Source organism: Raphanus sativus, chromosome 9 (genome assembly GCF_000801105.2).
Source record: "Raphanus sativus cultivar WK10039 chromosome 9, ASM80110v3, whole genome shotgun sequence".
Taxonomy (NCBI): domain Eukaryota; kingdom Viridiplantae; phylum Streptophyta; class Magnoliopsida; order Brassicales; family Brassicaceae; genus Raphanus; species Raphanus sativus.
Window position 1 is genome coordinate 25,022,169 of NC_079519.1, and position 13,779 is coordinate 25,035,947.

At 34.5% G+C, this 13,779-nt stretch overlaps 1 protein-coding gene across 1 annotated transcript; it reads right to left on the minus strand.

The window, feature by feature from the left end:
- Window positions 1–4,375: 4,375 nt before the first annotated feature.
- Window positions 4,376–8,348, minus strand: LOC108827074 (purple acid phosphatase 10-like). The gene is made up of 8 exons (XM_056993475.1): window positions 8,063–8,348; window positions 6,208–6,408; window positions 6,005–6,116; window positions 5,687–5,916; window positions 5,406–5,544; window positions 5,101–5,321; window positions 4,895–5,016; window positions 4,376–4,816 (listed from the first exon to the last, which is right to left on the minus strand). The coding sequence occupies exons 1-8, from the start codon at window positions 8,249–8,251 to the stop codon at window positions 4,618–4,620; spliced, it is 1,413 nt and encodes a 470-aa protein (XP_056849455.1). The 5' UTR covers window positions 8,252–8,348; the 3' UTR covers window positions 4,376–4,617.
- Window positions 8,349–13,779: the final 5,431 nt, after the last annotated feature.

A 13,779-nucleotide genomic window follows, 5' to 3' on the forward strand; every position in this document is an offset into this window, starting at 1 on the left:
TCACTTTAGGATATTTTAAACATTTTCAAATTTAAAAGAGACGTGTAAAATGATGCATTGTTCAAAAACTAAAAACTATTTTTTTTTTCAAAAACTAAAAACTAAAAGAAACGTGTAAGAGAAGATGCGTTGAAAAAGGACACATCCTTTGGTATCAGAACCAATTTAGATTTGTTTAATTTACTGAAGTAAGTTGTGAACATATATGGTATTATCAGTTTTAAAGAGTGTTCATAATTCGTTTTTGTGACACAGTGACTGAAAGGGATTATTAGATTGTATTGTGCCTAATGATCTGTTGTTATTATTTCTTAAAGGAAATAAAAAGATGATTGTTGCATGCATAAAGGAATTATTAGTATACAGGTAATCATTTATGTCGGATTAGATTACGTAACAAAATATTTTTTTCAGTTTCAAAAAAAAAAAAATATTTTTTTACGTAAGATATGTGCATGAACAATTGGTTAAAACAATTCTAGACTACTGTCTGTGTCCTGTTGTTGTTTCTTTTCGACAAGACAAGATGAAAAGTAATATTTGTTCATGTGATAAAACTAAAGTCACCAATGAATGGTTACATGGAATCAGGTTTTTTTGTTTTTTTTTGAAGAAAAAAAGGAATCAGTTTTCTGGAAAACTTTATAACGGTTATAGATTTTTTTGAGAAGACCGGTTATACTTTGCTGGTGAAAAGTCACAATTAATATCATGAAAAGTAACTGTACATATTTTCTTTTTTTTTAACGTAACTGTACATATTTTCTTTTATGGAAAGTCCCCATTTGAAAAATTTAAAAGTGACAAATAAAAGAATGGTTATATGATATTAGTTTTTAATTAATTTGATAAACTGTTATGTTTATGAAAATATTTAAATGATTAAATTATAATTAATTATATGGTTAAAATGTTCTACAAAGTTTCTGAAACATACATAGTTATATAATATTTTATTGATTAAATATAAAATAAGATACTATATAAATAAGGAGTTAATTTAAAATACATTGTAAACAACAGATGTTGGGCTGTGTCAAAAAAAACCGAACCAAAATAACCGAACTGAATCCAATCCAAAAAATAGTGCTAAATCCGAACCAAAATTGGTTTAATATCCGAATGAATTCAAAATTTGGTATTTAAGGAACTGTAACTAAACCTGATCCGAACCGAAATATTTCAGATATCCAACATGTCCGAATCAGATTTGTACACTTGAATATATTAGGTATTTTTAGATTTAATATCCACAAAAATATCCAAAATGTATAAAATATTTTAAAATCATCAAAAATATTTGAAATATATACAAATAATCAAAAATAAATATTTAAAATAGCTAAACAATATTTAAAATAGCTGAAATAATTAAATCATTTGAAGTATATACAAATAGTCAAAAATAAATATCGCTAATAAATCTAAAAATTTTAATACCGAAAAACTGAACCGAATTTGAATGGGTATCTAAACTTCCATCCCTACTCTAGTCAATCAATCTTTTCAGTATTTTATGCAAACTATGCTAAAGCATTATATTCACCATTTCTCATTAGATGTTTTTGCTTATTACTTTTTCTGATCAATGTCTCCTTATCTATATAACAAATAATTTAAATGAGTATTAGGGGGTGTATTGAATCTGAAATTTGAAGTGATTTGATTTTTAATGAGTTTTAGATGATTGTAGGAGAATTAGAGAATTTAGTGTGATTTTTTGTTAAAACATTCTAGAATCTCATCTAAAACAGTGAGATTGTATTTTTATTTTTATAACTAAAAAACTCCCATCAAACACTCTAGAAACACTTAAAGCACTCGAAAAATTTCTAACTTAAATTTTGTTTAATAACAGTTGAAAAAAAACATGTGAAAACTTGCATCATTCAAAAATTAAACGCTACATTTAAAAGGGTGCACAAGAGAAGGATACATCCTTTACTAAACAATTTGATAATTTCAGATCTTATAAAATAGATTATCTTGTTCATTAATTACAAATTGTGTTAAACTCAGCAGTTAAATTGGATTTTTTTTCTTATAAAAGATGACGATAATAATAACTACCAAACTGAATAACAAAAAGAATGGTTGACAAAAAAAAAGAATAACAAAAAGAATGGTGTAGCAGTAAAGAGAAAAACCAAAATGATTTCTCGGTACAAAGACAGCCACTATTCTCGTAAAATCGTTGGAGTAAACAATTTGCGGTGAGCTTCCGAGAATGTAAATCATCGGAGTTTAACGATTGGATAGTTACATTTGTCATCAAGTTCTGAAAAATAACTGATGAATAATCTTCTCGATACGTTGACAGGATGCTTTGTCAGGGCTTTATAGGTATTTTCCTGGATATATGTGTGTTTTGAAACTATCAAAACTGAAATTGGTCTACGAAATTTTTAAGAAATTGAATATGTTTAGAATCTGAAGAGACTATGTTTAGAATCTGTTTATCAATAATCTTGGTCAAGTGCGCTGAAAGTTTATAATGCTCGCCATGCTTTCTCCCATTTTACTCACACCACAGTCCAGAGGACGTGGATTGCAGTCTGAAGCGCATACTGAAAGAGGAATAAACAGGTTTTATCACAAAAACAGTTAGATATAAATGCTACAGTGGCAGAATCTGATTACCGTCATTTGAGTAGTTATTGGAAACCCATAATTTTTTTTTTGAGAATTAATAGAGTGACTATAATTTTTAATTGCGTTACTTTATGGAATGAGCAAATTTACAGACTGTTTTGTCATTACAAAAAAAGACTATGAAAAGGATATGACAACAAAACCTAAACAGCATATTTTGTAATTACACTCATTAAAAAAGAAAAAGAAATACTCAGACATAAGCGAGAATCTTCTAAGAAGGCATCAATTAAAGATGATTTGAAAGGAAATATATTGAAGAAGGAAAGAGGAATGAGTGTATAAAATGGGAAACATAGATATATAAATAGTCAAAGAGGCATAATTTAAGAGTTGTGTTGTTTGAGAGGTGTTGTTTGAGAGGAAACTGTTCGCAGAAAGATGCCAAGCATGACGGTTAATTTAGTGACGTAAGTTACTTAAAGCAAAAGATCTTCACATCCGTTAGATGATAAAAATAAACAAACCTAACCGTTGGATTAAAAATTTTATTTTCCTATAAAAAATGATGACATCATCAATGGTTTGCTATTATATATAGATTCATTATGAAAAAATGACTTTGACATGAAATTCTTTTTTTTGACGACGACATGAAAAAAATCTTAATGACTGGTGTAATCAAAAAACAATAGAGGACAAAATTCTTTAGTAAAATCGTAATATATATGATTCTAACAATATTTTGGTATATTCATCCGAAAAAATGGTAACAAACCAAAGTATTATAAGTATATTCAATTACTATTACTATATACTAATTATAGCTTTAATTTTAAAAATAATATACACAATATATAGTAAACATTGTATGCCTCAATCCGAAGAATCAAATCCGATCCGAAAAAACTGATATGGAATTCTTTATCATTTATGTACCACGCACACAAAACAAGAAGGCCGATGGACTAGCACGAGGGGCTAGAACTCAAGCGTTTTTTGTTGTGCACATGGATGACGAGCCACCAACATGGTTTACAGAGTCTATATGAGTTTGTAAAAGTCGACGACAAAAAAAAAAAAAAAAAACTGATATGGAATTCTAACCGAAACTAAATAAAATATCCGTATGGATTCAAAATTCTAATATTTAGACAACCGAAATTAAATCTGATCCGAACTAAAATATTTTAGGTATCTGAATATATTTGAATTAAATTTATATTCTTAAATATATTAGTTACTTTTAGATATAATATCCAAAAAATATTCAAAATATGTAAGATATCTTGTAGTCGTCCAAAATATTTAAAAATATATAACAACAATCAAAAGTAAATATCTAAAACTGTTATACAATACCTAAAACACTAAAAATACTAAAAATATCTAATTATTCTCCATACAAATTTTCAAAGTCACTATAGTTTTTATAAAATAAAAATTAGAATTATATTTTTTAAAAGTTTAGTTCGCGCGGATAATAATCTAGTAATCCAATTAAAGCATTCCATAAGATAGTGTATAAACTTGGTTACGCATATAGACAATTGGAAAATGTGTGGTATAGGGAACAAAAGTAAGAGATTATCCTCCCATTACAAGAGCCATTGATTCCTTGAGCTGCATGAGACAATAGAAACACTTTGGTTCGTGCTTAACAGCTGTAAAAATACTTTCGAACTCAAAGAATCGCCTCACGGTCAACAATAAACATGCCTTAAAACTTAACTCACAGAGAGAAGGCGATAGTAACAACAAGAGTAGCTTCTTATTATAGTAGTAGTAGATTATAGATAGCTGAAGGAGATAAGTAGAATCTTACAAGATTACAATCGAATTTGAGTCACACTCTCCAAACCATAACGGATAAATAGTTTCTGCATATGTTTCGAGTTTTAGATCGCGATCAGATCCTTTACACAATCTATAACCCTACAACACCTTTGTTTGATTGTTTTTTTTTATGCAAAACATGGGAATGCACCACCAAAGTGATGTATACTAAGAAGATTTCAAAGGTTCTCAAGAATCATCAGAAGGAGAATCATCAATGGGATGCCAGTGTCTATTATAAAACCACATGGTGTCACCCTTCACCGCATAGCCATCCTGGTTCCTGTGCCAACCATAGTACGCGTGAGTCCTGTTCTTTATCGATAATACGGCGTGTCCGAAGCTCGCTTCTCTGAAGGCAGAGTACTTAGGCTGAGGTTCAGTCATTCTGCAGAAACCATATCACACATCTTAATCTAATCCAGAAAGAAAAAACAGTTCACAAGCGTTTGATTATTTAGCTTACCTGGTTGCTAATCCTTCAAGATTGCCTCCATCACCAATGGTGATATAGACTGGAGCAGATTTATCTTTAACTGGAGTGCAAATTCCGTTAACCACGTTGTACGCAATGTTTGATACACGTTCCTGGTTTCACAATAGCTCAGAGTTGTCAGAACCTATGGTTAAAAAAGAGGCATGATAAGTTACAAAGTTGTTGATGTCTCTTACTGATCTTTCATAGGCATGGACATGACCTGCAAAAACAAGATCCACTTTGTACTTGACGAACCACTGCTCATACATCACTCTCATGGTTTCACCTTCCATGTAATGGTAATCATAGCTGTTGTACCAAGGTGAGTGCATCAGAACGATCAACCATGGAGTTTCTGTTCTGTTAACCTTCGGGAATTCCTTTTCTAGCCATTTGAACAGCGGCGTGTATTTACCTGTCCAAAAAAAGATGGAACATTAGGATCCTCTTATGTTTTGGTTTTAATAATATCGCACCAAAATGTTTAAGATGACTTTACCATATGCTGAGTATGAAGCAAGCACAATTATGTAAGCTGGTCCTCTCTTTATTGAGTACCAGAATGGTTCTGTGCTGCCTGATGATCGGTAAGGAGTACGGTACCTGTTAAGGAATGGCTTAAACGGTTTGGTTTCTCCCTGCGTAGCGCATAAAAACAATCCGTATCAGTTTCTGTCTAATTTATGGAATGCTAGTCTAGCTACATGATCTTATATTTATTTGTGTTGTAGCATTTTATGACTAAAGCCAAGAAAAGGTAGATGAAGCAAGAAGCTTTACAAGCTCGGGGGCAAAATCGAGTTCATGGTTTCCAACGGTCCAAATCCAGGGCTGATAGGCTGTGCTTCTTTCAGCAAATCTTCCCCAGGTGTCCCATCTGTTGTTGTCGTGGTTCGGGTATTGGTCAGCATATGAGAAATCTCCAACAAACAAAACTGTTTGCCCTTTCGTTGGGTTATTCTCATAATGTGTTAAAGTTATGTTTGAGTCAAAACTCTGCCCAAGATCCCCTGCCAAAAAAAACAATGTTCAACTCCATGGGAACCTATGATTGCCTTTTAGTAGAAGTTAAAACCATGAATATGTTAAGACAATTACCAATAAGACCAAACGTGTAGGGCACGTCAGGACCGACTTCAGGAGGAGTGAAGAAATAGAACTCACGCTCCGTTTGTCCCACACCTACCACATAGTAGTACTTGGTGTCATACTGCAAGAAGAGAACCACAAAATCAGATTAAACTGACAATATAGCAAAGATTGTGACAATAATTGACATTTTTTTTGAAAAAGTGATGGACCTCCAAGTTTCTGATGGTGCAATGATGGATGTGACCAGAGGTATAGTTGTAGAACTTGTACGTCTTGGATTTCCCTTGGGCCTTTAACTTTTTGGAGCTGTTCTCTTTCCAATAAAGAACTGTGTCAGATCCCGGTGCTTCTTGTGTCACCCAAGACACTATCACTGCCTTCCCTTCTACATCCCCTTGCGTTATATGCACCTTTTGTGGAAACCCCAGTTAAGATCAATTGTTTAAGAAAGAAGAAAAGATAGCATCTTTATAAACTTTTATAATCAATCAGAATCGTCCACTAACTAGCTTTTTCTGACATTAAAACACGATTTTAAAGGATTCTTTTTAAAAAGTCACACCTAGTTCATAGTTAAATAAAACATTGACTCTGATCCCCTAGTTTCTTAAGAGTTAATATATGGAAATTGACAGCTAGCTACACGAACAATATACCATCACATGACCACACATTTGGATAAGAATCTATCTATCAATACTATTAAAACTAAAAAGTAAAGTACAAAACAATATTTACCTATTTTAAATGATTTATTATATTTTTTATTTCTTTTAAATAATAACCACTTCATTTAATTTATTTTCCAAATAATTCGTTATCATTTATAACATAAGTACAAAACAAAACTTACTTATTTTAAATATTTTATAACATCTTTTATATTTTTTCAATCTTTCAAAATAATTCACTAATTATATTTAACATAATAATTCAACGTCATTTATTTTATGTGTTACCCATAATATTTTTATATTATCGAATGAAATTACTCTATTAGTGTTAAGAAATCAAACTAGTTAAAGAATTTTTTATTTGTTACATAATCGTTAGACATAAGCATTCATCAGGTACACTTTCAGATACATACCAGTTTATTCGAATATCATGTTTTTTTAATTTTAAAATTAAATTTCGTTCGGGTATTATAAATTTTTGGATAGGATTTGAATCAGATTCTTCTGCGTACGGGTAAGTTTGTAGAAGCCTAAAACTATCTATAACCTATACATATATATCATATCACTAAAATTTTAATTAAAAGGTAAAAACTAACATTTGCCCGCCTCTGGGTATCAAGCTCTAATTATGTATTAAAAACTACACGAACTCAGTTACAAAAAAACTATATGAACTATATGAATCACATAACAACATCCTTGAACTAATATGTTTATGTTGCTAACATTATCAACATAATTCTAATGGCTATAAAAGTGTATTGGACTTGTAATTTCACAATTTCTGATGTTGCTTAATATATTTTGAACATATTATCTTATGTTCTGTGATGTATAGCATTGCATTTTGATTTATTGATCTATGTGGTTATTTTGTTTTGATCATTTGGATATGTGTTGTGATATGTTTTCGAAAAAGAAATTTATTGGGTGATGCAGATGATGATTCCAAATCCAACACATATTTCTGGTATTAAAATTGTATTTATGGTGTAAACAACATAACATATATTAGTTCAGAGTTATTGTCATGTGATTCATATAGTTTGTGCAGTTTTTAATACATTACTTTTGTCCAAATGAATTACCATGTAGTGTTTGTGTAATTGAGAATCAATTTTCCATGTTTATAGATCATATGACATTTAATTTATCAAAAAACACATTTGAAAAACATCATTTACTATAATTTCTAAAATTTCAGGATGCCGGTTCTACTAATGTTTAGTTGAAAAAGAAAAACTCTTAACAGCCACCGACAAATTGGAGTAGCAACATAACCAAAAAAAAAAGAATAAAAGCCTAATATTTAATCATTATAAGAAAATTTGGGAACAAAACTCTGAAAAGGTAGTCGATTATAGAAAGAAAGGTGCATATGTACCTGTTGAGGTGCATTGTAACCAGGAGGAACACGAAAAACATCACTATCGAGTGGCATATCAACCGTTGCCTCTAACCTCCGGACATAACTACTTGTTCTGCCACCATTACAGAACAGCACTAAGCTGTTCAGAACCAAACCCAGAATAAAAAGGAGAAATAGATTTGGTCCTTCGAAACGTCGACTCATTTTTCTTTTCTTCTATTCTTTTTCTTTTCCTTTTTCCTTTTTCCTTTTTCCTTTTTGAGTGCTCAGATTATTTTGTCTGAATAGAAGTCCTCTCAGCGAGGCTATTTATGTAAAGATGGGGAAGTTTCCTTATGGCGAAGATAGATGCATGCGTTGTCTTAAGAACCGAATATTCGTGCCAACTCTGTTTTTTAAGAATTTTTTTTAACTTATTTTCGATCGAGTTTATTAAGTTTAATATATTTCTGAGTTAGAAAATTATTCTATTTCATTCATTTAAATTATTTCGTTTGTTATGTGAACGCTTGGAAGATTTCCTACACGAATCAATGGTTTTCTTTCTTTCTTTTTGACTTAGTGGTATTATTTTGTTGCCATCTGTTATTATGTCAACTATAACTTGTCCTCTTTTTTGTAAATGGCATTCTATAACTTGTCTTTTTCTTCTTCATTTTGTTTGAAACTTCAGAAATGACAAAGATAATATTAGTTTAACCTTAAAAAATATTAGTTTAACTTGTCTTTTTTCTTCTTCATTTTCCTCTGAACTCTACTCTCCCCACAAGTAAATTTTCATCTGAAAATAAAAGTGCCATTTTCGTTTTTAGCTCACCAAGTCCCAACGAATCTGGTCAGAGATCATGCAGCATAAATGCGGATTTTAATGTAATAATTTTAAACCACAAGCCAATAGGATGCATATTCTGGTTAATAGCTGTCTATCTAGTACATCATTGACTTCAATTTCTTTTATATATTAAAAATAAGGGATCTTAAAATAAACCAATCACAAAAACAAGCTATAATTAAAATAACTTGATAATAAATGCTTCAAGAAACGTAGATCACAAAGCAAGGCATATGCTAACTGGTGGACGATGATAAGGGATATTCCATTCTCACATATGCAAATATGATTTAGTTTATTTCTTGTTTTCAATCAACGTACTATATTTTCTTGTTGTCACGTATTCTTAAAGTAGTTTATAATCAGTTATCAGTATATGAATCAAGCAGGAAACCTTTAACTTTCTGAAAAAATAAGAATAAGAAAATTCTAAGCGTCTTAGGTTTCATCAATGATAAGATATCAGAAGAAGGTACTACAAAAGGAGTGTAAGATTCGAGTAAAATCCAGCTTTGAGTCTCAGATATAGCCTCTTCTCGTGAAAACTCGTTGGTTTGTAGCACAACCAAAGGGAACTTCCTACGACTTTCACACATGTGACATTGTCGATTTTGTTTTGTCAGTGTCCTTTAATGACATCACGAGTTAGAAAAGGGACTATAGCTTTTGTACTATATATTAACTTGTCCGGTAGGTGTTGGGCAATTTAAAAGTCTACTTGTCCCATACGGATGAAGTCTAATATAGATTTGTAAAAAAAATCATCACTAGTTATGAAAACAACCACAGGTGACTTTTCAAAACCAATTGATAACTAAAAAAATCCTAAAACCCATAAATAATTTTACCAAATGTTACGTTGGTGATGAAGAATCAGCTATATTGGAAGCTTGAACCACGTCGAGATTGACAATTGAGTTATATGGCGTTTTGTTTAACGGCCGGTTTATTACTCAATGGTTTACGGTTATTGACAACCGGTTATCAGTTGTAACTACTCTTGCCTAATGTAAAATCAAGACTCGTGTGTTGTACACTAAGGAGGTTAGTGTCTTGCCTTGCCAGGCCCCAGGGACGTAGCCCCGCCGGTGAACTCAGGGTCATCAAATAAACTATGGATTGAGGTTTGGTCAAGACGACCGGACTTGTTCAAGTTGGGTTAACTTGCACAAGTCACGCGTGTATGACTATGGGCCTAATCGACAAAGTCCATTAGGTCAAGTTCTGATTATATCAGATGGAGGGGGTCACGACAGATGACCTAACACAAGATAGACACAAAGGAAACACAGAGGAGAGGCGCAGAAGAGTGGGAGCTCGAGAGAGCTCGAGACCAGGGCTTTGGTCTGTAGAGATAGAGCTAGAGAGAAGAAAGGTTCTCTGTATACTAGCTAGGCTCTTCTCCATATACTTGTATCTCTAGGTGATTTGTAACAGAGATCAAGAGAGGTTGACAGGAACTGTAACCTCTGGATATTGTACTCTTGTGTTTGATATAATGGAAGGTTGAGAGACCGATTTCTCTCTCCGGTGAGTATAGCTCCTTCTTCACATCGAGGAAGGGAGGTGAACACCGGGTTGACAAAAGTGTCTTGTGTTCCTTCTTATCTTGCTTGATTCGTGTTCCGCGTACTTGATTAGGTGACTGGTTTTGCGATACAAACTACTGTGTTTCTAGTGAACAGACAAATCCTGAACAGGTGGAATAAGAGCTTGTGGATTCCGCAAACAAGTTTTTTGGATAATTCCCCAACAAGTGGTATCAGAGCGCCTGGTTGTTTGGCGATCAAGGTTTTGTCTAGGTTGAAGCTGGATTGATTCTGAAGAAGTTGAATCAGGGGATTGGTAGTCCCGATCGCGTCACGGGTTTCAAGTGTAACGAATCTGAGATGATGCTCAAGGATAGGCAGCATCAAAGAAAGAAGAAGATGACGTTCGTGTGTGGTATGCGATGGAAACGTCGGAAACGGAAGAAGGTCCAATCGGATCTAATGGTTTCTGGTCTGTGAAATCAGACGTAAGTAACATATGCTGCAGAGTTTGCGAGAACAAGAAGATCCAAAGACTGAAGTAAGAACAGTTGCACAGATGAGCGTGTTCAAGAAGAGCGGCACAGTTGAACGTGTCCGTGGTCTGCATGGTTAGAGATTGATTTGATGGTTGTTTGAGATGGAGGATATCTCAATGTTGGAGACTGGTCCATATTAAGTCAGAAAAGGCTTATGGAGATGGAGTCAAAGTTTGGTCATCAATCAGGTTTAAAATCTTCAGAATAAATGGTCTCATTCCAATGGAGTCACAAAGAAAGGTTGTGGCTGGTATTCATGTTGTGCAACAGGTAAGGAACTGAAGCTTTTAGGATCACAAGGGATGTATGTTGTCTTTGTAAAAGATGATCAAGGTTCTGGTCTGGGTCAGATTGTGCGTTGGTCAGTTTGATTGTGGAAGAGATATGCATGGTGGTTTCAGAAAGGTGTAAAGAATGGCAGTTGGTGAAACTCAGTTATCTCAGGTCTAGGGGACGCCTTAGAAGTTGAAGATAGTATGTGTGTTCAGAGGCTATTCGGATTTTTTGATCAGTGGTTCCTGGGTTCGGGTGTGAACAGAAAGTTGCAGAGAAGTGTTCAACGTGACGACGCGTTGATCAGGTTTGGAACGAGACAGAGTGTTGGTACTTTGAGGCTTCAAAGTCGGTTCAGTGAAGAAGATTTGAGGTTCAGGGTTGCAGGTTCAGTCACAGAGTAGTTGAGGATCAGGTTTTGGTAGTTAAAAGGAAGCTCAGTGGGGATGATCTGGATTCAAAGATCACGATGGAGCTTGTAGCAGCACATGTTGGTTTCTTGTGGCAATGATGTGTCGAAATAGATGGTGTTCTGTTTTGAGTCAGCACAAGAATGATTCAGTCTCATTGAGTATATGAGATGTGATGTTTCTGGTAGTTAGAAACATGTTGTATCTCCACGAAGAAAGTATTAGAGCAACGAAAAGTGTGTAAAGGCTAACACAAGTATATGTTGGAGCAAATGGCCAATTGTGGTAACAACATGTAGTAGCTCTGGTGAGGTCGTGTGAGTGACAAGTACAAGCCATGAGAGAAGTCGATTCAAGGTTAGAGTATGCTTGGAGATTCTGGTCAAAAGAAGAGGAAAGCTGCGCAAGAAGAATCTGGTAGAACAGGTTGAGCGACACTTGTTCAGGAAGCATTGTTCACTACCACCGCTAGGAGAAGCGTGTGTAAGTTTACCTTGGAAGAATCGTGTCATGGTGGTCTGAGTCAGAGGTTTCAGAGGAACAGACTCAGAAGAGATAAGGGACGACAAGTTTGGAGTCATGACCAAAATCGTCAAGGTGGAGCTCTCAGATAAAGAGGATAAGCTCTGAATCATCAAAGGATGATGTTGTAATCTTCCAAAGGGAAAAATACTTGCAGACTTGACAAGTATGAAAATCAGGCTTGGACAGGTCGTGGGCTAAGTCTGTGAGAAAGGAGGATACAAGCACCAAAGGTTTTTTGGTGGAGTTCACATACTGGGGATAGTGTTGCAGGACTGGTTACAACTAAAGAAACTCGCTGTGGGTTTGAGTTTGACATAGAAGAAGTTGTAAGAGTGTATCTTGACTGGTTACTTGAAGATGCACACACCAATGGTTTCTTTGGTGGAGTTTGCGCACTGGTGATAGTGTTGCAAGATAAGTTACAGTTGAAGAAACTCGCCATGAGTTTGAGTTTGACATGAAAGAAGCTGTATGAGAAGTATCTCAGAAAAGCATCACAAGCTCGGTTGATGTGAGATATGGTTAAAGAATGTTAGTAGTGGGCTAAATCTACTGGTAACTATTTTCTTAGACTCAAGGGAATTTGAACATGGGACTTGTGTCCAAAGTACTCCCAACAAGGTGGAGTTGTGTGGCGTGACCGGTTAAGTTCAACATTGGTACGTGTATGTTCAAGGTGGAGTCTTGCTGGACAGGTAGCTGTTCGAATCAGAGGATGACTCAGGATGGAAACAAGTATGTTTCGGGTTTTCTGCATGGGATTCAGTAGAGATCTATTTCTGTATCTCAGGGATATGAGGTGAATCAGAAGAGTCTACAAAGTTATCATGGTTGCAGAAAGGTAATGATTTGTTTGAGCTGTGGTTGAGCAGAAATTCTTTGTATCGAAAGTCTTCTTAGCAGGGAGTTAAGCGGCGTGATCTGTTGGCAACAGCAGCGGTGCAGAGTGATGTTCATGATAAGGTGTTTATTCAGATTATTGTAAAGGAAAATCTCAGGATAGCAGTTGGTCTACTAGCTGTTGAGGTTTGTTGAGTCAAAAGGGTTTCTGATTTGAGGCAGTGGTGGTTTAGGTTCTATAAGATTTTCAGGCTAGCATCGGCATCATGGTATTTTGCAGAGAGATTGGATTCAAGGTTTGTATCAAAGGTCATCTGATACAGAACACGTTTTGAATTGGAGTCACAAAGGACTGATTAAGTCTGACATTGCTTCAAGGTTGAGGCTGGAGTGTCGATGGTAATAATCAAGCGCATGGTGGTGACTGAAGTATTAGGACTGCATGGTTTTGAAGACATGGTTGTTATTGGTAGAGCTTCTGGTTTGAAGTTCCAAGGGAAAGCAACGAAGGAGTTTTCAGGTTGTATCAAGTTGGATACATGTGATGCTGGGAGGAAACCTGTTTAAGGAGTATTGAAGTTGAGCAAGTGAAGCGCAACTGGTGGATGAAACTGAATGAGCTTTATTCGGAATATGTGAGGCTGAGAAGGTTGGTTCTCAGGAGGCTGCAAGAGATGCAGAAGGTGAGCAGGTTTTTATGCTCTGGCTTCAAGAAGTTTGAAGCGACTCTGAGGATTCTCGGAGTGGTCAAGCACTAGGGTGTTTGGCACTGTCTGGCATTTCA

Excerpts from the sequence above, each read along its gene's own strand:
- LOC108827074 (XM_056993475.1), bottom strand. The coding sequence starts at position 8,251 with ATGAGTCGACGTTTCGAAGGACCAAATCTATTTCTCCTTTTTATTCTG. Across the intron at positions 6,409-8,062 it reads GTTACAATGCACCTCAACAG|GTGCATATAACGCAAGGGGA; the intron begins GTACATATGCAC and ends TTTCCACAAAAG. Across the intron at positions 4,817-4,894 it reads CTTGAAGGATTAGCAACCAG|AATGACTGAACCTCAGCCTA; the intron begins GTAAGCTAAATA and ends TGGTTTCTGCAG.